The following is a 23,413-nucleotide window of genomic DNA, read 5'->3' as shown; positions in this document are numbered from 1 at the left end:
GTTGCATGCCAACATACCAGACTGTAATTACTGGTTCAAAAATTTTAGAAGGAAATGCACCGAAAAAGATATAAATCGGCTTATACTTAGGATTATAACACACAGGGGTAACTTAGGGATACTGCGACATGGGTATACCAAGTTCTTCTTCTGCATAGTTACATGTTTGAATGACAGAGAGTTGCAGAAGAAGGTGATACCTGCATGAAACAGACCAAGAGACCTGAGGTTTACACATAAAGGATCAATACTATAGAGCTGCTGCTCACCTTTTGTTTTTGTGATACTGTACATGTGTGATGGACACTATTTACTCTACTTGGTCTACTGCACATTATCTAAATCTTTCTTTCTTCTTTTAAATTATATGTGGTGTTGTTATTCCTTTAACGTTTCAACAGTTGGACATTAGTTCTATACTGATCATACAGTTTATAGAAATATACTGTAGGTTGTAGCGTTGCAGTGGCATTTAAATTCAAAAACATTGTGGCAGTTCAACGTTATTTGGGGTTATTGGACTTTTTCAAGCATTTTTAGATACGCAGAGGGTTAAAGATGATCCAGTATTTCATAAGCAACTAGAAAAAGTTAGAGAAAATAATATATAATTCATTTCTAATTCCTTTGATTGTTCTTGAGGCCTGACCTCCAAATGGGAAACACTGGCCACAGACTGTGTAGATATATTGATATGATGATTCCATATGAGAAAAGACAAAACATTTAAGGCCCTGTAATAACAAGATATCTATCGGGTCATGCAGTACCCAACTATCCTGGAAGCCATCACAGGCCATCCCCATATTTGCAAGCTACAAATGTGTCAAAGCTTTCAGGCTTACCTGGAAGTTCTGCCCCAGTTCGTACACCACTCCTCGGTACTCACACCCGATCTTCTCGCACCTGGGGCAGCAGTCGGTGGGGTAGTGGCTGACATGGATGCACGCAGCCGGGAGAGAGGTGCACTCAGTGCGGGAACATGCGGAGCCTTCAGTGGTGCATTCACACTGGGTGCAGTGATCAGAGTCCAGAAAATACCATTCCCCCACGAAGTATAGGCTGCCGTTTGCCTCGCAGGTGCCTTCCTGCTGACCGGCAACTGAGAAGCCTAAACCGGCCTGTGCGCAAAGCAGTAGTGCCAAAACGACCCTGCGTATTCTGCGCTCCAAGGAAAGGCGCTCACTGAAAACCATGATGATTTATTTGATTAAAAACAAAAAGTTAACAAGAAAAAAACACTGTAGTCCAGTTAGGATTTGGTAGAGATTACCCAAGTTTGTTACATTGTTCCTGGACGCTAAAGTCCTTGGCGTTACCTCAGTCCTACTTCCACGGCAGCGGGGAAATGGGTCTGCGCACACTTCTGCAAAGAGCCAGGAAGGGGGTGGAGGTTGGGGGGCATAAAGAGGGAAAGTTATATACTCACTGCCTCTCTGAGAGTTCACACGCCAGTCTCAGCTAAAGTCTGTCCCTCCCCCAATTTGACGTCTTAAAGTATATTAGTGCAGACTTTATTGAGATCACAGGTGGTAGTGTTTTCATTATGGGTAATTTACTAAAGTATACAAAGCAGATATTTCGGTATTTATAGGTAATTGTTACATTGTGTAATTTTGTATTGCAAACAAAAAAACAAGCAAGACACGGGTGTGAATGTAGGAGAAAGTAATGTTTAGTTGTTTACAGAAACCAACTGTTGACAGTTATGGCACATCTCGCGATATCTCCCGTAGCAACTGGAATGTTTACCCCCGGATACCACAGCGTTGCTAGAGACAAGTTGGGGTGAGCGTTTTTTCTTCTTCTTTAGCATCATAGAAAACACATTTTGTAAAATGTCCCCGTGTTTTACACAAGCAGTTTTGTCATTTAATTATTAGTGTTAGAAATACACTATGTACACATCATTTTTGAAATGTACAGGCTTGCTAGCTTTCCCAAGAAGACGGGTAACAGTTAACTTATCTCTCAATTAGCTAACCTCGCGAATGTTAGCTAACAACATGCAGTTGTGGACAAAACAAGAGGAAGTAACCTGGTATTATTTTACGTTTTATTCCAGTATGCAGCTCCATGCAGTGGACATTTCCATACCCCTCAACCTTTATGAATTGTACCAGTGATGGGAGAAGTATAAATATTATACTTAGATATTTAGATATATTAAGTAGTAACTCTCTTCACAGGAATACTCCATTACAAGTTGAGCTCTAAATTGAGCTCTAAATCTATGGCAATTATATTCTACAAGATAAATACTATTCCAAGGAACTAGGGTGTGTAGCTGTCAATAAAATGTATTAATATTTACCTCTGAAACGTAGTAGAGAAGTAGCCTAGAAATATATAGTGCCATAAATGATGATACTTAAGTTAAGAATTGTCAAAAATGTACTTAAAGTGACAAGTGTTTTGATTTAACTCATCATTATGAAGTAACAACAACATCAACGTTTAAATTGGTTCCCGATAAGCCTCATTTTCCCCTTTACAATTCTGTTTGCCACCAGGTACGATCTCCCGGGAAAATGGAGGTTCCATTAAAGGCACAAAGGAAGTGCGACAACTACTGTGAAACCAAAACAGGAAGTAGTTATCCCCAATTGCCAAAGCGTACCAATGTAAGTTATTTGCAGTTACTATGTCCAGTAGCAGAAATGGCGGATGGTGGAGCAACCGAAGTAACTGTACAAGTACATTTTTACTTTTAGTACATACTGCAGCTGCACTTATGCAATTGGGACATATTACTAAATCATAACATGGCACTTTGAACTTTGACCCTCTTGCTCATATATCTGCTGCTCAAAGGACTGTGGATCAGAATAACCAGAAAAGCATGCTGGCTTACTTGCATACTACAAAATGTGACCGGATGCTGTATGACATCCTGGTATTTTTGGCATATTGAATCTGACATACTATGTACTCAGACATACTAAATCTTTTTCTGGCATACTAAATACTGTAGTATGGGTATTGGAACGCAGGGGCAGTGTGTCCTGTGTTGTAGTTGCTGGGCTCTAAGGAAAACAGAAAGCGACCAAGTTGTCTTTGCGACAATAATACCACTCGGAAACACTAGGGAGGAAATGTTGAAAAGAAGTACAGTATTTCAGTAAATGTAGATATATTGTACCACTATATGTTCGCTATAGGTTCCTTCACTCCTAGATTACCATTCCTTTGCAGTCTCCTGATGGAAACCAGCTCTGGCGCCCTGGCCAGTCTCTGTGGAGCCTGATCGCTGAACATGTTCCTGGATCGGATCTGCCAAAGATCCACACAGAACTGGGGTTCTCTCTAGTTGACATGTGTACAGAGGTGCACACTGAGGTGGGTTTCATGACTGCAAATATTTCTGATTTCATTTTTTATCAGAATGTAGCTACATACCTCATGCATGCTTTGAAGTTGGAACATTTCTCTTCAGATTCAGCGGGTAAAGCTCCATCATTCATGTTTTATCTGTTGAAAATAATTTAGACACTGGGTCTATTTCTGGTTGGATCTCACAAGAATACTACTACAACACAATCTACAAGAATTTCCTTTTTAGTTTAGGTGTGAATCAAACAATTTGCTCAGCTCAGCATTTCTGACTAAACAATTTATGATCTGCTGTGTTAGGTTGTGTAAGTACATTAGTTTGCCTGCATACACTCATTAATTCCCAGACTCCCTAAAAAAAAGTGAAATGTGGGATAACTGGCACTGTGAGTACAAATGTGAGTACAAATGTGAGCCAGGCAGACAGACATCAATATTTACTAAAGGCCTGATAAACTCTCGCCCCAAAGGCCCTTGCATGGAAAGCACTCAGCTCTGGCAAAAATGAACTCACCCAAGAAAGTCTTACGGGACGATGGGAAACATCCACAGCTATCCAATTCAAGGTCAAGACTAATGTTAGAGTATTGAATTGAATTTGAAGAGGCAAGCATTTTGAAGAAAGTACTCCCCAAAAGAGAAAAACATTACAAAGTAAAACAGACTCCTTTAGTGTGGTCACAAATCATGAATACAAATAGAAGAATTAAGAAATATAATCACATTTTAAATAACAGGACTTACTGTAGCTTGCACAGTTTAATATGATACTGACATGGAGTCTATCCTGACTATTGATTGATTTTAACATGTTCCTCAATTTATGGATGAATTGTTTTATCTATTAAATGTTTTGAAAGAATCGTGAAAAATGGCCATCACAAGTTCCAAGAGCTGAAAATCATAATTTCTTGTTTTATCCAACCGGCTCACTGGTTTACCTCAAAGCTAAATGTGAAGAAATGCAGCCTAGTTTACTGAGGTAACATTCTTTTTAAGTTGAAGCGAAGTCATGCCATGTGCACTTAAGACCAAGCATGTAGCTGTAGATTTCTCAAAGAATTCCTCTCATCAGCACTTTCTGTGAGATATGAAAATCTCCATATTTGCTGTAATATACATACAACCCAGCTTCACTCCCTCTGTCTATCTGGATTCTTTGCCTTTCTACTCTCCTACCTTCTGCCATCTTCTATCGTTTCCTCTTTTGTGTGTTCAGTAACAGGCCAGTCGCTGTTTTCAGAATAACATGTGGACATAGTCTGTTTCGTTTCTCAAGCCGAGTCATGTAGACGCTGACCACATGTTACTTTTGTGACAGTTAACATGTAAAAATCACATGTGATAACTACAAAACCCTTTTTTACACACACACACACACACACACACACACACACACACACACACACACACACACACACACACACACACACACACACAGTAAGCTTAGTGAGTCAGGGGGTTGGTATAACAGGGTTAAAGAGGCTAATCCTAAACTGTTGATAAGACTGTTAGCAACACATAGTGTGTGTGTGTGTGTGTGTGTGTGTGTGTGTGTGTGTGTGTGTGTGTGTGTGTGTGTGTGTGTGTGACTTTCAGTATTGCTCTGATGTTTTTTTTCACCTACGGTTCAGTATATGCAGTGGCTAACTGCAAAGCCCTCAGATGGAAAGAAAGATTTAGGCTGAGAGCTTGAAGACATTTCCTGGAAAAAAAAACCTAACACAGCACCTTCTTCAACTCTCAGTCGAGTGCATGCATGTTTCCTTCAATTAATACATTTACTGAAGGGTGGATCACTCCTTTTTTTTATTTCTTCTTCTGTCCATGTCTGCCTGTAGCCATGTCTTTCTGTTTTCTCTCTCCTCTGTCCCTGTCTGTTTCTCCTTCAGCCATGTAATGAATTCCATCCCTCAGTGAGCCACTGTGAAAAGTAATCGTTGATCTGCGGGCGACTCCTCCATTCCTCAATACTGCCATTCCTCTCTCCATCAAGGTCTCCATTGTCTCAGGCGGTTAGATCAAAAAGAACATTAGCCTCTCTTCTCAAGTCTCTCTACAAGGCCGATCTCTCAGCACCTCCCTCTACACTCTCACTACTTTCGCTCTACTCTGAATGAAAATGAGCCCTTTAAGTTAAAAGTATTCTAAAATCCCAATTTAAATAATTCAAAATATTAGCTTCGAGTAAGTTTTTTGTTCTTCACTGACAGTTTTCAACAGCGCTCACTTAAAATAGCTCCTGGATGAGATCACAGCAGAGGTTGGGGGGGGGGGGGGGGAAGCTCCAGGAACAACTTGTTAGCTAGTGAGCCATGAATCCTGCAGCATAAACACCTCTGCACCTGAAGACAGACAGAGGAAGCCAGTGTTAGAGGAAAAAAGGGCTGCGTGTGTGTGTGTGTGTGTGTGTGTGTGTGTGTGTGTGTGTGTGTGTGTGTGTGTGTGTGTCACACACACACACGTGCAAAGACCAGAAGCGCCGTGTTTAGCATCCTCGAGTGTATTCCTTTGAAGTGAAGTCTTTGACTGCAACATGACAGGAATGATTGGCAGGCAACAGGTGTGGAGGTGTTAATGTGATCCAGATTTTACTGAGACTCATATGCACAAAAGCTTTCACAAACACATTTTTCATATCCTTTAGCTGTTACATCAAAGTGCAATTATGCAAAAAATGTGGAAAAAATGCATAAAACAAGCGGCTGTAAAGTAAACATACTGTATGGTCCTGGGCGCGCAGGCCTTCAACCGGCTCATAGAGGAAGTCGGGCATAAAGACTGACCTTTTCCACATTTTTCTTTTTCACAATTCCTTGATCTGCACTGATGATCTTATTGTAGCAACATTACAAAGACTAAAAAGCTGCCTGGCCCTGCAGAAGGACAGGGCTGTTTGTCTCATGACATGGCCAACATAAAGTTCCTCATGCTCAGTCTGTGCTAGTGAAGTGTTCTACAATTACAGACATAATAAAGTCTGACAAAGTGTAGATAGGGTTAACCAAGGTATGACACAGTAATGTATGAGCTATGAGTAAGGCTTGTTGTGTTCACATTTACCGATTTTCACCAAAAATATATTGTTTCAAACACATTTTCACCCCAGAGTATATGTTACGGGGCATTGTTTCCTGTTCCAAGAAAACGATGTTCAATGTTTATAGCAGTTTACAGTTTTGTGCCAAGGACGGCCCTGAAAATGTCTGGAGATAAATGGAGATGCATTGTAGCATTGGGCTCTTATAGTTATAATAGTAAACAGAGTGACTTCAGCCTTTGCTCTGCAAGTTGATGGTAACATTTTCATTCATATTTTTGTATAAGTTTGTTTTGCATCTCATATATTTTCACCATTTGTATTAGTTTAAATAAACACGGATAAATTCACACTTTTCTTTTACAAAATAAAAACGGAATATATTGAGCTATATATATATATTTGTTTTTTCTTTTGCCAATATAAGGCTAGTATACCTTTTATATAAGTAACGTGTTCAACAATGCCTCTTAATCCTGTAAATGACAAAGTATAAATACTTTTTCACAGATTATAGTCATATTTTGGACTTAGACTTAATTCTCCACATGAAAAGTCCTGCTGTCATCCTCAGTCAGGGAGTCACTGGCTGACTGGATCCATGCTGCAGCACAAGTGGACTGTCCACTCTGCTTTAAATCAAATGAAAATATTTTCATTTATCAGCACCATCACTTGGTGCAGGATCATAAACTGACGGCTGAGAACTGACAGAAAAAGTCTGTAAAGTATGATACTAGTATGTACAACCCCTTCACTGTAGTAATATTTGCAGGCGGAGATGTGGCACAAGATGTGGCAAGACAACCAGCAAGGAAACAATAGCAGCAGGAAGGGGACCCCGCTCCCTCTAGCCGACCCCCCTGCAATCAAAGAGCTGGTGAGAGCCGAGGTCAAGATGTTACTACAGACTCTCAGAGAGAGAGCCAGCAGGGCGGGAAGGTAGGTGTACGATCTCACACACATAAAGCTACTACAACGTACATTATTAGTCACCTTAGAGACCTTATATGTCGTACATCCTCTTCCCCTTGACAAACTACAATGATGCATAAGATATCGCTCCCAAAGAGTAACGCTTCTCAGTCTGCCTGCACTTCTCTCTGCAGGCACAGATTAGGCTTTAATGTGTGTCTACATGTACAACATGAGGGAACCATTAAAGAGTCCGTCGGAAAGAAACTGCACTACTAATGGAAGTGATAGTAATTGGATTTTGATATAAATTAAAAGAACCACAACGCAAATTATGACTTTTTTGTTATTTTCTGTCAAATGGGAATTTATGGGCACAGTGCAAAAACAAGAACTATTAAATCAAATACTATTTCCAGTCCCATAATACACCAAATAAAAACATGTATATATATATAGTCCATTGAAGAAAAAGACTAGTCTATATAAAAAAAGATGTTTACAAACAATAAAATCTTTATTAATAACTCATAACGCTCTGACACCTCAGTTGCTCAAACTATGATGCATTGTGTGTATGCAGCTTTTGGTGGGTCAATGTGGAGTATTTATATTGTCGCACACAATATATCAGTCAACTCTGATTAGTTAAACTTGATGACGACGGACAAGATAGCATAAAATATGTACTTCTTACTTCTTGAATTCATATTAAAATGTTTGACAGCTACAGGCTTGATAAAGCATTAAAGTTCCAGATGTATAAACGGCCATTAGTGTCGACATTTGTATGATTTATGTCTCTAATATTCAATGAATGCAATCTCTCTCTCTCTCTTGATCTAATTTGTACCAAGCCAAGACATGGATAAATGAGTTAGCACCCTGCTCTCACACTCTGTGGGATTTTTCCCCCCAACAAAGAATGCCATAAAATGCTATATTGTGTTCCCACGTCAGTTACAAATGGGATGGAAAGCAGAGGAACAAATGTTTTTTGGCTTTGGGATGTTGCAAACTGATTTAGGAATTGTGGAACAATGGGACAATTAAAGGAGGGAGACGTCCATGCATTCCACACCAGAAAGACCAAAGTCCATGCTATCTTTATTGGATTAAATATAGGTTTCTTTTAACCTTAAATGGGAGGCTAAATTATAGTGTTAAAGAAATGTGTAAAACGTACATTTACTCAGTTGTTTGTCAGTGAAGTGCTCACATGGAGAACACAATGAAGCTTGTGTCTGTTTCTTATTAAGCACAGCCATCAGGGACTTCTAATGTCAAGAGGTTGTAATAAAACTTTCTAAATGTTGTTTGGTTTTTAATTTCTACAGTTAATCTTACAGCTCAGGTCAAGCAGTTTGCTTTGTAACATTTGGCAATTTAATGACATGAATTAAAATACTCCGAAGAACGTCATAACAACTGTTAGCGGGACAATATCAGCTGTTGACATTGCCCTATGTCCTTATATTACCATTTAAAGGCCTAATTTATGTATGTAAAATGTGTGTGTGAGGATGTGTGAGGATGTGTGAGTGAGAGTCCGAGTACGTATGAGCTAGTAAACTATCCCAGCAACCAGTTCGCTGCTGCCAGGAATGTTGCCCTGTGTCACTGCTCAGGTTGTGTCGAGGCCTTTTTAGGGGCACAATATAAGATGGATTGTTTTTGTGACAAAAACATTTATTGCCTGTCAATTTGTCGACTGATTTTCCTTTTTTCTATGTGTGTCCGTTTATGTTGTGTTGTTAAACTATAGGCTACACGCTGACAATCCAATATCTACAAGGCTACAAGTCTGATGCCCACAACAACAACAACACTGTTTCATTAAAGTGTCACTGAGCCAAACCTGAACTGAGGCCTTACTACCTCGCACATCTCAAGTCGCTCTTGTAAAGTTATTTGGCCCGGGATGTAGATGGATTACAAAAAGATTCAGAGGGAGAAATATCGCCCATTGTTATTAGGAGCACGACCAAAAAAAAAGAAATATTTGTGCCGGCACCATCACTTTGTCTCTTTGAAGTTTGCTTGGGTATACTTGTTGACCTCGATGCACGGTACTGCATGGTTTGTGTTTCAGGCCTTTGATCATTCCATTAGGCTCAGTCCTAAGTGTATATCAGCTGAGTGGCTTTCAGGAGTAAACCCAACACATTAATAATAACACGTCCACTTAATAATGCTCCACAGCCCTCTGTTTGTCAATTTAGTTCGATTTAATACGCTTTCTTTTAGCATGGAAATTGAGAAAATATTGCCAAAGCATCAAAATAGAGATCAGCATTTTTCTCTCCTGGAAATGATGTGTGTGCGGGATTTTAAAGTTATTTACCAGACGTTAAATTCATGCACACACACGCACACAAACAATTTCCGGCAGAGAGTATGAGAGACCAGACATATAAGAACACTTCCCTATTATATTTATAGCGAAAGCCCAACTAACTAATTTGCTTAAAGCCACATCAACAGTTTGGAGGGGGGGGGTAAAAAGAAAGCTCTCATGATTTGAACCATTTGAGGTTGTGAAGATGGGTGTGCACCTTGTAAAAGTCAACTGATTTATCTTATTGGCCTCCTTCTGTGTGGTCCTGATGCCCTAGCCATCCACCCACAGCTCCATCTCATTGTCTGTGTGGCTAGAAAAGACGCATTTTCCCTCATGTAGGGACTATAAAAATGAAGCAGAGCTGACCAGGCTGTCACCCCCGCCTGCTGCTGCTTACACCATCTGCTTGTTTCTTTTTCTCCCAGGGAGCATTCAGAAAATATAATCCTTCTGCTGGTTATCTTTTCCTCCCTGGGATCTGTTTTTAATATTGTAAAATTAGCCAAGCTCTGATCATAGAAAAAAAAGTAGTAAAAGCACATACAGCCTTTATGGAGATGAATCAATCAGATGTGATTTGTGTTGCAGTCTCCGTACATGTTAGTGCTTCAAACAGTCAAACACTTTGAGGCAATTCTACACGGAAAAATTAAATGATCAAAGTGAATAGATGAAAAGGCAATAAAGAAATAAAATAATGTCTTTAAGATATTAGAATCAAAACCCAAAGTAAAGAGGTAGGTTTTAAATGCTTAAAGATATCAACACTTTCGCTCAGTCTCCATGTACACACTCTTCCAGCACTACTGAGAACTCATTGACATTAAGACTGAAAGAGCTGCAGCCACAGTAAGCTGACTTGTGTAAGGACGCTTTGTCTTTGTCTGTGCTGTTGTTGCTATAGAAATGGCGAGGAGCTCTTGTTTCGGTACAAGCCTCAGACGGTGGACTACGCCCTGAGTCACCTTGACAGCTGTTACAGAAACTGTAGCAACCTTGGAGATACTGATAATGTAGGCAGGTAAGTAACATTGGTACGGGGGTGGTGATGGCCTAGTGGTCCAGTGACACGGCTTCCAAACAGAACACCAGATGGTTGTGACCACCAGGGCTGCCACCATTGTGCCTCTGAGCAAGGCACTTAACCCTGAGTTGCTCCAGGGAGAATGCTTAATGACATGTAATGTAATGTACAACAGAACCTGAACGTTTTACTGAATTGATACAGTGCTTTGCATCATGGATGAAATATCTTTTAATCTTATTTTTTCTTCTCTTTTCTTATTTTTTTCATCTCATCTCAGACCGAGCTCTCAGTGTTCGGTCCAGTCCACGGCTGAAGATGAGATTGAGGCAATGAGAGACAAGCTGAATGCCACTGACATTGACCAGGTGGTGGACCGCCTCAGGTAAGTTGCACAGAGCAGCGTTTCCCAACCTTTTTGGCAAGTGAATACAACCCGACCGATACTGAATTATTGCGGCCGATACGGATCTCCGTATTTGGGAGTTTTAGAAAGACAACATAAACACCAATTCCTATAAGGTTCCCATAGTTCAAAGGATTGTGACCAAGATACATACTAAGTGGAACAAATAACAACTGAAAAAACAACTTGTAATGGAGACACTGTTTCTAAATGACCTCTAACTGAGTTCGGCAGTTCTGTACTGCGATCTCTTGTTATAAATACAATAAATACACCCTTAATGATATATCTGAAATAAGCTATATATCTAGCGCTACTTGCGAGCCCTAATCACAGGTTATGTGACAGGATGTGTTGTGAGTGGTTTCTCCTCTAGAGGTCTATCCCGTTAACAACATAATTCTTGGCAATTTGATTTAGTTGTTTCACTCTATGGCCACTTCAGAATGTTCTAGGGACTCCAGAGTAAACAACACATGTCACACTGGTACAACACAAAACATCATGTCTTGTCTGGATTTGTAATATACTAACTAGCAGAGACACATCGTGCAGATTGTCGTGTAGATTTATTTATTGTAAATGATATAATCAAGATGTGCTCTTGGAATCAGTAAAGGAGTTCCTCAAAGTTTTTACCCCCTTAATTTCCCCTCAACTCTCCTCGGTGGCTTCTGCCGCTGCCCTCCCTCCTTTACACTCCATCCCTCCTTTCCTTCCTCCATCTCACACTTTGAGGCCCACGGGGCAACACAGTCACGGGGGCTACCTTGGAAGAGAGCCTCCCTCTTTCTCTCCCTCTCTTTCCCATTTCCTGACTCGACCAGAACAAAAGGCCCCATTGTCAGAGAATGGATCCCAGAGCAGGCAGAAGTTTCTTTTTCATCTGACAGAAGTGAAAAAGTCTACTACGGTTATGTAACCAGAGAAGGAGAGAATGTGTGTGTGTGGGGGGGGGGGGGGGGGAGGGAGGGAAGATAAAAATAGGACACTGCATCCTCAGTATAATTGTGAAACTTGTGGAGGATAAACTCGGAGCAGACACTAAGTGCTGCACCCTTTTGTTTATCAATCTACCAATGTGTGCCGTTGTCACATTTTGAAAATGTTATATTGTGTATACTTTTCAGATCCAACAGTTTCCACTCTGACCTAGATTTGAGCTTTTGGCTCAAAAAAACAACTGAAGGCTTTCTTTCTATCGCTCTATCAATCTGTCTGTCTGACTGTCTGACTATTTATCTTTCTATCTAGGTCCATCCTAATTGAGGAATGTGAAGCGTTGGACAGCTTGGTAAAGCATTTTAAGGTAAGAAGAGCAGGATGAAAAACAGCCAACCACCAAATGAATCTTTAATCTCATTTGTTTTTCAGCTGCCAGTGCAATACTGATCCAAATCCTACAATTATTTATGGGGAAACCAGGCCAAAACCTATATATTGATTTGCTTTATTGGCGCAGCTGGGAAGGCTTTTACAATCAGAATTCATACAATATAACCTCGTAGCATCCTGACTTATGAAGCTATGCTGTAGGATTTTTCTTCAGGCATAAGTTTGCAAACATTACCCCAAAGTCAGCTGGACTTATTTGGTTTCTGTGGCATTTTACTATAATGCAAAATTATTATTTTAACAAAGTTTACCCAGGCAACATGAGTTCCTGTTGTTTGAGGCAATTTACACAATGATTAGTTTATACATGACTATAAAATTGTCAAAGGATATATTCTAAACAATGCATTCCTCGACCAGGGACAGTCTTTCTCCCAAAACAAGAAAAGGTTTTAATTCCTACTTGAGTCCCTCAGGTAGATCTTGCTAACTTTCTATTGGTACTAAAAACCCTACCAAAGTTTCCATTTACACACACAAACATGTGCACACATGCACACACAAACACAAACTCGCACGCACACACAGGAAACCTGCGAGGGCCTGTTTTTTCCATCTGTCTGGCCAAGAGCTTTGCAGTGCTGAGTGAGATCGATCGCTTTCCAATCATTCAAATGACTTCTTACATACATACAGAGACACACACATTAACAAAGAAACACACATCCATTCCTACAATGTGGCTTCACTGTCATGCTCGTCTGGCATCATGAGAGAACCATGATGGGTTAGTTAGAGGTGTAGAGATGTAGGACTTTTCTGCAGACCAGATGTGGAGGTTCTCTCTCTGTACCCTCGATGCGTATGTGTGTGTGCGTGTCCGTTTGTGTGTGTGTGACAAGTTGAAAAATGTGAAAAGTGTATATAGAGGGGAAAAAAACTCTCAAAGTTTATGTGTTTCAGATGTTTGTTTAGAGTGAATATGGTGTGACCATAGAGTATCATTGTGCCTGTTGAATAAAGACATACTTATTCAAATGTCGTTGTGTTAACCTCATCAGGCATTTTCACTAAAACTGGGGGTAAGAGGAGGGGACATTATTAGAGTTTCCTGGGCCAAGGTTGTTGTTCCAGTCTTAAAGACTTGAGGGTGTGAAGCTGATTGTAGGGAAAGTGTTCTTGGTCGTCTTGAAACATTTACTGTAAAGGCAGTTAAATGTGTTTCCCACAAGGACCCTGTGGTAAAACAGAAGTGTGTGGCACTTTCCCTGTTAAGAAATTGTCTCCTCAAGCGAAGGGTTGCCGTCTGGTGCGTGACCAGGTGGGACGAAGGAAGCCGTGGCTCAGGCGGCGCTGTGTTCTTATGAGCTTATTGTGCACTCCCTTTATTTGCTGCACTGTTGGGTGATGTTGATGTGCGGTGCAAGGCTGTTATAACCGGTACACTGTAGTCAGCCATGAGGATCTTCTGTTTTCACTGTCACACACATCTTTTTTAAGTCTTATTGTCAACAAATGTGTTAATCCACGTCTTCAGTTCAAGGATTTATTTAGCTGTTCAGGAATGAGACAAACATAATATTTTGAGTTTGATTTTATTTTTTTATGAATAAGATAGATACACTATTCTTTCAGTCAGTCACTAATCCACTGCTTCAAATTCCCAGTACGTAAATGTGTTTGATGGAGAAAAGGAATTTGTATTCTGATCTAGATTGGAAGATTTGAGTGATATTGTTAAATTGGGAAACATTCAAATGATCATGATTGTTAACATCCGTTTCAAGGCTCGTCACAATCAGCTGTGCCTGTTGCAGATTTTGTGAGGAAATTATGTTAAATGTCAAGAAATGTAATTGTAACTTGAATTGTAGGTTTTTTTAAATACTTTTTTTAATTGTTTTTTCGAAAACAAATAATTAGTGACATTACATTGAAGTTAGTTTAGAAAAAATAAAGAATAAAATGATAAAATGAATAGAAATACAGTAGTTGTAATATAAATGTTAAACATGTTTTAAGTCAAGATACTGCGAGTGTCCTGCTTGAGAACTGTCACGACTTTCTCATTACCATCACGTTTAACGCAACTGAGATTACTATTGATTTAGTGTTGCAGTCAAATTATATAACGGCTGTTCAATGGAGGAAAATCAGGCATTTGATACGGTATGATCGAATCCTAAATGTGTTCTAAACACAACTGTAATGACCCATTTTCTCTCAGCAGGAGGGAGGCTCATATAACCACTTGGTCCAGCAGCAGTCCATCAGTGTTTCACACACACACACACACACACACACACACACACACACACACACACACACACACACACACACACACACACACACTCACACTATGTGTTGAATGTAAAGTCAATTGATTGAGCAAAATATCTCATCCCCCCTCAAGCTGTGGAAACTATACAGAAATGACTGGCTGCACTGTTACTGCCGCTTCACATATTCATTCACTGAACATGTTAAGAACTGAATTTTTGTAGTGGATTCTTTATGAATCTATAAAAGATTATATGCAACAATGGGTTGGTTTGCTATGTAAATTGTTTACAGTTGTCTTTTCTGTTTCTTTTTCCTATTTTGGTGATAATAGTTCTGTCTGATGGGTTGAGACCGTCAAGGCTTCCTGGCTGCTTTCATAGCCTCTTCAGTCTCAGATATGCACACTGTCTGCAAGGGACATATGATAGGAAAAATATTATCAGCTATGCAGGAGCACCTCAACCTTCCTCATATTGGGATGTTTGCTTTGAGTGAGGAATTTGTCGTCAGCAGGGAGGGTCTGGTTTTGCTGGTTTAAACTGGGCAGAGGTGGCCTGATCAAGGTGATGAATGAGAATACTAACACCGACAGAAGACACAACACTGACATGTGGTTGAAGTATCGCTGCAGACAGTAGCTCAGTCTGTAGGGAATTGTGTTGGGAACCGGAGGGATTTCAATTTTGTTATACATCTCATTATTATTTACCCAAGATGTTCCTCGTTGCCAGTGTTTTGGCTATTTTGTACAAAGCTCTGACATCTCTCTACTAATGCATGTCTATCGTATGTATAATGAAGGGATAAATAAAGTGCTTCTAAAAAATACATAACTTAAACTTCACCACATACACTACTGAATATCTCAAATATCATATTCTGGTCAATCTGGTGCCGTTTGTGTGACCGGCTGATGACACCAGCTTTTGTAGATTTCCATCAGGATATTGAAGATTTCTGCTGGTAGACCAGCGAGATCAAATGTGGCCATCATGGTTTCAGTATACAGCAGAACAAGTGGCAGCCACCGGTAGCTGGTTTCAGCTGGATTTTGAGGCCTGTTCCTGGTTCTGCATCAGCTGAGGGGCACGCTGTGTATGTTGGCAGTGCAGATGTGGATTTGTGTTCTAGGGATTCATGTATAAGAATACAGCATTCCTAAAATATCAGCAAGTCAGCAACATGGTAATGGGTTCAAATCCCACATGGACCACAAAGCCTATTTATGGAGTGTGTGTGTGTGTGTTTCTGCTTAAGAGTTGTTTTGGATTTCAGTCACTTCACTGTCAGAGACACCAGACACATACTTTGTCTGCAGCTCTAAAAGACAACACTGGGAGGTTTGGGTTAGAATCCCACTGGGAAAAACAGACCACAAATATATGTTTTAACTGTCAGTCTCCAGGCCTGTGTGTGAGTCTGTATGTGAGTGTGTGAGTTAGTGTAATGGACTATGTAAGGTTGTGGTTGCTTTAAAGACTCTCCATTAGTGTTTTTATTGAGGAGAGTAGGTTGCCAGTCACTCATAACAAACCCATGGAGACACACTTTTCAATCAGGTTTGTGGTTTTACAATCTACGCACACACACACACACACACACACACTCACACACACACACACACACACACACACACACACACACACACGGTTTTCATTTGCTCTGGATATAGATATTTGAGGCCAAATTATGATGAAAGACTGCTGCTCATTCGTTTAGTGGTCACACACATTCCTCTTTCTCCCGCTGTTATTTTTATGCCTTTTTCCTTTTCTATTTCCAGAGGCTCGTGCTTTCTTAAACATGTTTAAATCATTTACCTCCTTTTTTTTTTTAAGGAGGTTTACTTAATGTGTCCTAGTTTGTACCAAAGCACAATGTTAAGTAACCTCAAACTGCACGACTAAACATACGGGCTGCCAATCTCTCTCTCTCGTCTGTGTCTTGTGTCTCTTGCAGGGAAATATTAAACAAAAGCTTTGGACTCGATGTGAATTTGATACACCAGAACCTACGCTTGCAGGTGAGTCCAACATGTTGGTGTTTTGTCGCCATCTAGTGGCATTTTCTTGTTTAACACAAGGTGTGTGCGGAGAGATCGCATCCTTATCTCAAATGTCCCATTTATTCTGTAGCTCAGTTAATGAATTTAGAGATAAAATGAGAATGCCGATGATTTTACCCATCCTCAATTAGCTTGGAAACTCATTCTATAACACATTTATGAATGAAAAAAAAGAGATTGAGGACTCCAGCCAAATGCATCTACTCTGGGGGAAATTACATTCAAACTACTTTTGAGTACAAAACAGCAATTGCGATCATTTTCAGAATTTGATAATGAGTGCTTGCTTTTTTGTTACGCACTAGACGATTATATACGTTCACAAACCTTTGTGTCTATACTGTTCCATTTACACAAACATGGATTTTGAGAAAAGTAAGTATCAAAAATAAGTCAACCAGAAAGAAAAGAGGAACATTTTTCAAAAATAAAGGAAATTTAAAATGTAATTAAATAAAAATGGACAAAAATAGTTGTGTACTAAATAAAAGACACATAAATTAAATTTAAAAGAAATAGGAATACATCTCAGTGTCTAACAGTGTGTTTCAGATATTTCCGGACTTTTTTCAAATATCAATACTGTTTTATTTGCATGTGTTCAGAGTTGAGAGAGCTAAGAGGGGCTATACAAATGGACTTGGAGATCTACCCCTCTTCGCTTGCTGCTTCCCTGCCTGCTTCCTCCCCTCTCCCTTTGAAGGAGTTGAAAAGCGAGTTCAGGTTAGTATGTTTTGCTGTTACAACCCCCAGAAAGGCTCTAATTTCAAGCAATAACATTGTTCACAGAGACGAGGAGTAGTAACTATTTTTTTACAAATAAAATGAAAGGGGAATGACAATCATTCCATTCAAGCTTTCTCAATGTTCGCACAATGTTGCTATTGATTTATAAAAAGAACAAACTATGTTTAACTGTACGTCATTTCGTTGTCTTAATGCAATAAAAATGTTTCTCGATCTGATTCCTTTACTCAGACTGGCGGCAGGACAAAGGGTTTCTGATGAGACTCTGCCAGCTTTAAGCTCCACCACAGCCCTAAAACCACATCCACCTCCTCCTCTGTGCCAACCCAGGCCACCGCCGGGCGCTCCTCCTAGCAAGACCTCGGCATCAGTTAAAGTAAATAATAGTTATTCAGTGTCTAGAACTCATGGACAGCATAGATGCACATCAGCCCCCACTGGACCTAGGAAAACACAAACACCTATCTGCAACAGGATCACCTCTTCTGGGCATGTGAAACAACACTTCCCCTCTTCACTTCCAGAGCATGATAGTGCCAGTCTCCACTGCAGGACCCCGACTTCTAGTCCTAGTTTCCAAATAAAAACTCCAAGAAACTCACCCGATCAGGAAGCCCATCCATCATCCCATCGCAGTATTCACAGCCAGAGAAGAAAGATTGATTCGTCACCTCAGACGGAGAGAAACAGCAGCCCAAACACCAATTCTGTCCCCTCATCCAGTCACTGCGATGCAGGCAGTTACAGCAGCAATGCTGACTATTCTCTGTCAACAACTGGGAGATCAAAGACACAAAATGGGCGAGAGATAAGTACCTGTGGAGGAAGTTTATGGCCAACAACAGTGCCGACAGATGATGACACAAGGAAAAGTTCTTCTCAGAGTCTTCAGTCTGAAACTGGGATCTCGCCTACACAAACTGGCAGAAGGAAGAGCAACAATGGAATTGATAGAAATAAAAATGGTCATCTTGGGAAGGACGTCACCCAACAGCAAAGCCCAGTAGACACAAGCACCAATCGAACATCTGTATGGAAAAATAGACAGTTATTTTCTTCCCCCAAAAGACCACTTGAGGGCGTCACAAGTCAGTCACAAAGTGTCCAACGGACACAGACAGAGCTGGAGTTTTACCAGCCAGTCCCTCCGGCAAGGGTGTCAACTTGAAGTCATCCACAGATCAGACAGCTGGGCTGAAACAGGTGGATACTCTGGTCATTTTAGGGATGTTGCAGTAAAAATGTCTTTCTTTCTACATAGTGATAATAAGACATCACAGAATCACTATTATATTTGGGAGCATGATTACTTTTAAGTCTGGAATAATTGCACAGCTGTGTCTGGTCCTCACAAGGTTTTTGAATTAAAATGAACTCGAACTCTCAGTTATCTACAGACAAGGAGTATGAGTGTTTGTAATTTGGCAGTGTCTAAATATTTGACTCAAACATGTTTGTTGTTAAGATAGATAGCAGCGTGTGCAGCCCTGCTTTTATGAAAAACACAAAGTAAATGTGATATAATTACTGGGCGATGTTTTAACTCAGGGGTTCTCAACGGGGGCGTTCAGAGGACGTCAGGGGGGCGCTGGAAGCAATTTTTGTGAAAGGGGGGCGTTCACGTGTATTTGGGGGGCGTTTGTAGGCTATGCTATGTTGTTGAATCTAATATTTGAAGAAAAAAAAAGAGCGAGGCAAAGTCCTTGTATGTGAAAATGTCACCATGAACGTCGTGTAATTGACTTGGTTACATATTTACAAGAGGGACTTCCCCGCAACAGGGCCGTCCCATGTCGGAGACTCAACGCGCCCAGAGAAGTTATTTTCTGACAAAAGATGGCGCCCCTCGAACCAGCAGTAGCGGCAAATGGATATACTTTTAAATGTAAGTATTTGGTTTTAACTCGCTCGAATAGCTAACAATACAAGTGTTATAAAATCAAAGGCACCTTAAAACATAAAATGTTCGCTAAAATGAGAGGTTGCGTTAGCGGCGATGCTAGCTGTTTGGAGCAGCTGTACTGTGCAGGTTGGCTGCCGGCATCCGACCCAAGTTAGCCTTTGAAAGTAGAACTTTTAAGACCTTAACTTTCAAACCTAAGAGTTTTAAATGTTGATTTATATTTTACATAGATTGTGGTGATTGTATAGAGATCATTTATACTTCATATTACCCGCTTGCTCTAACATTTTGTTTTGTTTCAAGGAGAAGGAGACAGAGGCAGAAGAGAGGAGAGGATGGACAGACTCTTCTCTCTGCTGGAGAAACTTGTTGACAAATTAAATGTAAATTAATTGAAATAAATCATATTTATAATGATGTGTATTTATTTTACATGAACTATAGATGAAAATGAATGACACCCTCACGTCTCCAGGAGCACCTTATCAAGATGCACCCGGAGAAAGCAGACAAGGAGCATCCCTTCTTCCAGAACCTTAAAGATAAGCATGGTAGGAGCACCATCAGCAGTCTCTTCTCTAGGAAGACCTGCCAGAGTGATAGTGGGTTACTGGCGTCATACAACATCTCCCTGCTCATAGCTAAATGTGCTAAATGCACCGATACAGAGGAGCAGCTGTGTGTCATCCTGCAGGACTCTTATTTCAGCATTCAGCTGGATGAGACAACCACCTCAGACAACAACGCCCTGCTGATGGCCTATGTCCGCTATAGGGCCTCCAACAGTAAGGAGATGGCTGAGGAATTTTAGTTTTTTAAATATCTCGAAACCGACACCAAGGGCCAGACCATTTTTAATGCGCTTCATGCGTATCTGGAGGAGAAGTCAATTCCCATTAGCAAAGCATTCTAGCATTCACTTAATTTAGCAGTCAAGGCAATAAACAAAATGAAAGCCTGTGCCCTGAATGACAGACTGTTCCGACAGCTGTGTCAGGAAAATGATGAGACATTTGAGCGTCTTCTTCTCCACACTGATATCCGCTGGCTCTCAAAAGGAAACTGCCTTGCTCGTTTTTGTGAGCTGTTTGACAGCATCGTGGAGTTCCTGGGGGAAAAGGTAATGTCCAGCTGCAAGTCACACTAAAGCTGCAAGGAAATGGCATAGCCCTGGTCCACACAGTCTCACCTCCAGGCTGGATCTGTACAGGCAGAGCATGGGCAGGAGGCAGTTTGCTCATTTCCCACAGCTGACCAAGGTGATACTTAATTTCAGAAACATCACTAAATAGATATAATAGGCCTGCTGTTATTACAATTAGGCTAATATATTTTATGTCTTTGAATACATTATGTTGTGATGTTTATTATATTGACTTATGAAATGTTTTTATTCAGGAAAATTAATCTCCAATTTCGGAACTTAAACCTAACATAATTAACAAATATTTTAATATATTTTCTTATTTAACTCATCAAGTATTCTAGCGTGATATTTTCACTGGCTTACCCTTTCCTCATGTGGAAACATATGGACTGAAGTCATGCAAAACAAAACATGCAAGCATTAAATAACGATTTCAGTCACATGGAAAGCAACACTCGGCCAGGCGTGCTAAAACACTCAGCTCTATTGTCGCACAATCACGACCACTGACAGTGACAGTTTTGACAAAATGTGTTAAAAAGAGTTTAGCAATTGCACCCTGTATAGGCCTGTAAATGCACTACAAATACAAAGAACAAGCAATACAATACAATACAATTGAATCGTATGGTCTCCATAAAGAAAAATTAGCTGGTTATGCTTCTTCTTTCCTTTCCCACAACATATCTGGTTGAACAGAATTCTTGCTATTTTGCAGTACCCTCAGAATTGTTCCTTTGTTGGTGGCTCGTTTTCCGCTTAAGTGTGCAAATTGTGTCACATTTCTGAGGCTGCTGTGTTTAACACCAATTCAAGTTTGAATGTCTGACCCATTTCTGATTGGCTGCAGTCTATGGCACCGATTAAAGTTTGAATCTCAAACTTCTTACCGTTGCATTTAACACTTTAACTTTTTTTTGCTCCCTGGGTACATGGCATATTAGGGAAATTGAAGGTAAAAACAACAACAACATCCCCCAAAAATTATTTTTGATAGGGGGGCGGTAAGGGACCTGGATAATGGATAGGGGGGCGCTGGCCCAAAAAAGGTTGAGAACCACTGTTTTAACTGAACAGAGAATGACAGTGTATCTCTCTGATTTGTATAAATAATAACAATAATGATCGCTCAATTCCATTCAGCTACTTCAGTCTCACAGAGCCATCGTTAATGTTATTAGTAGCACCTGTGCTTTACCTACTATGACAAATTGTCTGCAGTTAAAAAGGGGACTATGTAACTGAAAGTGTTGACATATCATGGAAGTAATGCTACATTTTACCAGGGAGATAAGTTATAATTTGGCACAATACATTTAAATTATTATGAATTTATGAATCGACTCAGTGGCAAAACATGTTGTTAGACTATGATGTATATCTTACATAATAATAATTTGCTCCAATAGTACACCCACGCAGGTGTTTTTAAATCACTCTTGTTGATTAGATCACCAGACTTGATGTTCTAATAAAAGTCATGAAGGTGTCCTGCTACCCTAACAGGCCCTTAACAGGAGACGTCAATCAAGCTCAGTCTGAATATGTACAAAGTCCTGAGGGGAGGTCTTAATCCCAGTAACGCATGTGTAGTTGACCACAGGTGTGTACAAGCTTTATTCACAAGTCTATCTTTAGGTATATATTTATTTAACCTATAATACGATATGATACGGCCCTTCTGAACTTTTTTCTGGCTCGCAAGAGGTTGCCTGCAAATCGGGCTGGCATATATAGCATTAATAAAACTAAAGCCTGATTCACACCAAATGCGGCGAAAACGCAGGTGTTTCCATCCCACTCCGAGCTGCAGCGGCATCCGCAAAAAAAACGCACTCTGTCCGCACCTGCCATCGGCTCAGTCAAGCTCACGCTGGGTTGGCGGGACACAGAGAGTCACTCCCTTACTTTAGCTCGGCACGCTAACAACACGCTTAAAGATGTTTCTCTCCAAACCAAGAACAAGATACATATCATTTAATAAAAGAGCATCTGTTAAATGTGAAAACTGAGTTCTGAATATAAACAAACCCCCCCAGAAGTGTAATTTCTCTCACTGACTCAAACAGGCTCAACATGACAGAAGTCTGACATGTTTGTAGTTCTATAGGAGTACATCACCTGACTCAGGCATGTAATGCATTCTTAGTGTAAATGCAAAGACACATCTGCTTTATGATTCAAACAAGCCTACTTACTGTTAAATTGTAAAAATGTATAAGATATGTATGTTATTGTGAGTCTGATGCTACTGTTTTACTATGTTCTATTTGGATTTAGTATTTCATTTTATGGACATGGACTTGTTTTCAAAGCACCTTATGTATGCTTGGAAGTGTTGAGGACATTATAAACAGGGCTACTTACTGGTAATGTGGTGAATACTGTTTTATTATATTCATCTTTTTTTCTACATTAGTGGACATGGAGCTGTTGGGAAAACAACTCATGTCTCCTTGGTTTTAAAGATGCAACATTTTGCACTTTTGTGTGAAGCCTTGTAGACTTAGCTTTCCTACTGTGTTGAATGGACTGGTTGCTTTCTGTAATGAATTAAGGTGATACAATTAAAGTGAAGAAAGGGGATGCACGTGACTAGTTCATTTCATGTATTAGTAACTATTAACACTACTGTAAGTAAGAGTTATTTGTAGTGATTCATTGACAAAGTATTGTGTGGCCCGCAATCCCCGAGTGATTTTCCTATTCGGCCTACTTGCTAATGAAGTTGAATAGCCCTGCTATATGAAATAACTGGGAAAACGATTTTCCTGTATGGCCTTCGTTGTTTGAACACCTGTGTAATGTCTGAGGTCCTGGGACTTATTTGTTCTGAGTGTGAGAAAAACAAAAACTACCGCTCTGTCTGACCCG

General features: G+C 40.1%; 2 protein-coding genes across 3 annotated transcripts in view; one reads left to right on the top strand and one right to left on the bottom strand.

Annotated features, from left to right (window-relative positions):
* Positions 1–1,411, bottom strand: part of LOC115022010 (von Willebrand factor C domain-containing protein 2-like) — a 3,976-nt gene extending 2,565 nt beyond the window's left edge. Inside the window, exons 1-2 of one of the 2 annotated variants that reach the window (XM_029452791.1) lie at positions 1,320–1,411; positions 846–1,185 (exon numbers count right to left, since the gene is read on the bottom strand). In XM_029452791.1, coding sequence (XP_029308651.1) covers positions 846–1,185; positions 1,320–1,405 — 426 coding nt within the window. In that variant the 5' untranslated portion in view covers positions 1,406–1,411. Of the gene's footprint in view, positions 1–845 lie in introns of both variants that reach the window. The other variant, XM_029452792.1, reaches the window with a different exon arrangement.
* Positions 1,412–1,775: 364 nt separating this feature from the next.
* On the top strand, positions 1,776–18,868 carry ccdc24 (coiled-coil domain containing 24). Its single transcript, XM_029453886.1, has 11 exons — positions 1,776–1,788; positions 2,066–2,134; positions 2,514–2,624; positions 3,196–3,339; positions 7,149–7,315; positions 10,534–10,650; positions 10,934–11,038; positions 12,314–12,368; positions 16,637–16,700; positions 17,348–17,465; positions 17,721–18,868. The coding sequence occupies exons 2-11, from the start codon at positions 2,126–2,128 to the stop codon at positions 18,655–18,657; spliced, it is 1,827 nt and encodes a 608-aa protein (XP_029309746.1). The 5' UTR covers positions 1,776–1,788; positions 2,066–2,125; the 3' UTR covers positions 18,658–18,868.
* The last annotated feature ends 4,545 nt before the right edge of the window (positions 18,869–23,413 follow it).

This window comes from Cottoperca gobio, chromosome 17 (assembly GCF_900634415.1).
Source record: "Cottoperca gobio chromosome 17, fCotGob3.1, whole genome shotgun sequence".
In the NCBI taxonomy this organism is placed as follows: domain Eukaryota; kingdom Metazoa; phylum Chordata; class Actinopteri; order Perciformes; family Bovichtidae; genus Cottoperca; species Cottoperca gobio.
Note: the sequence above shows the minus strand (reverse complement) of the source record. Positions and strands in the feature narration are given on the sequence as shown.

Coding starts and splice junctions, on each gene's coding strand:
- ccdc24 (XM_029453886.1), top strand. Junction 3,340..7,148: donor GTACAGAGGTGCACACTGAG/GTGGGTTTCATG, acceptor TAATATTTGCAG/GCGGAGATGTGGCACAAGAT. Junction 17,466..17,720: donor GAGTTGAAAAGCGAGTTCAG/GTTAGTATGTTT, acceptor TCCTTTACTCAG/ACTGGCGGCAGGACAAAGGG.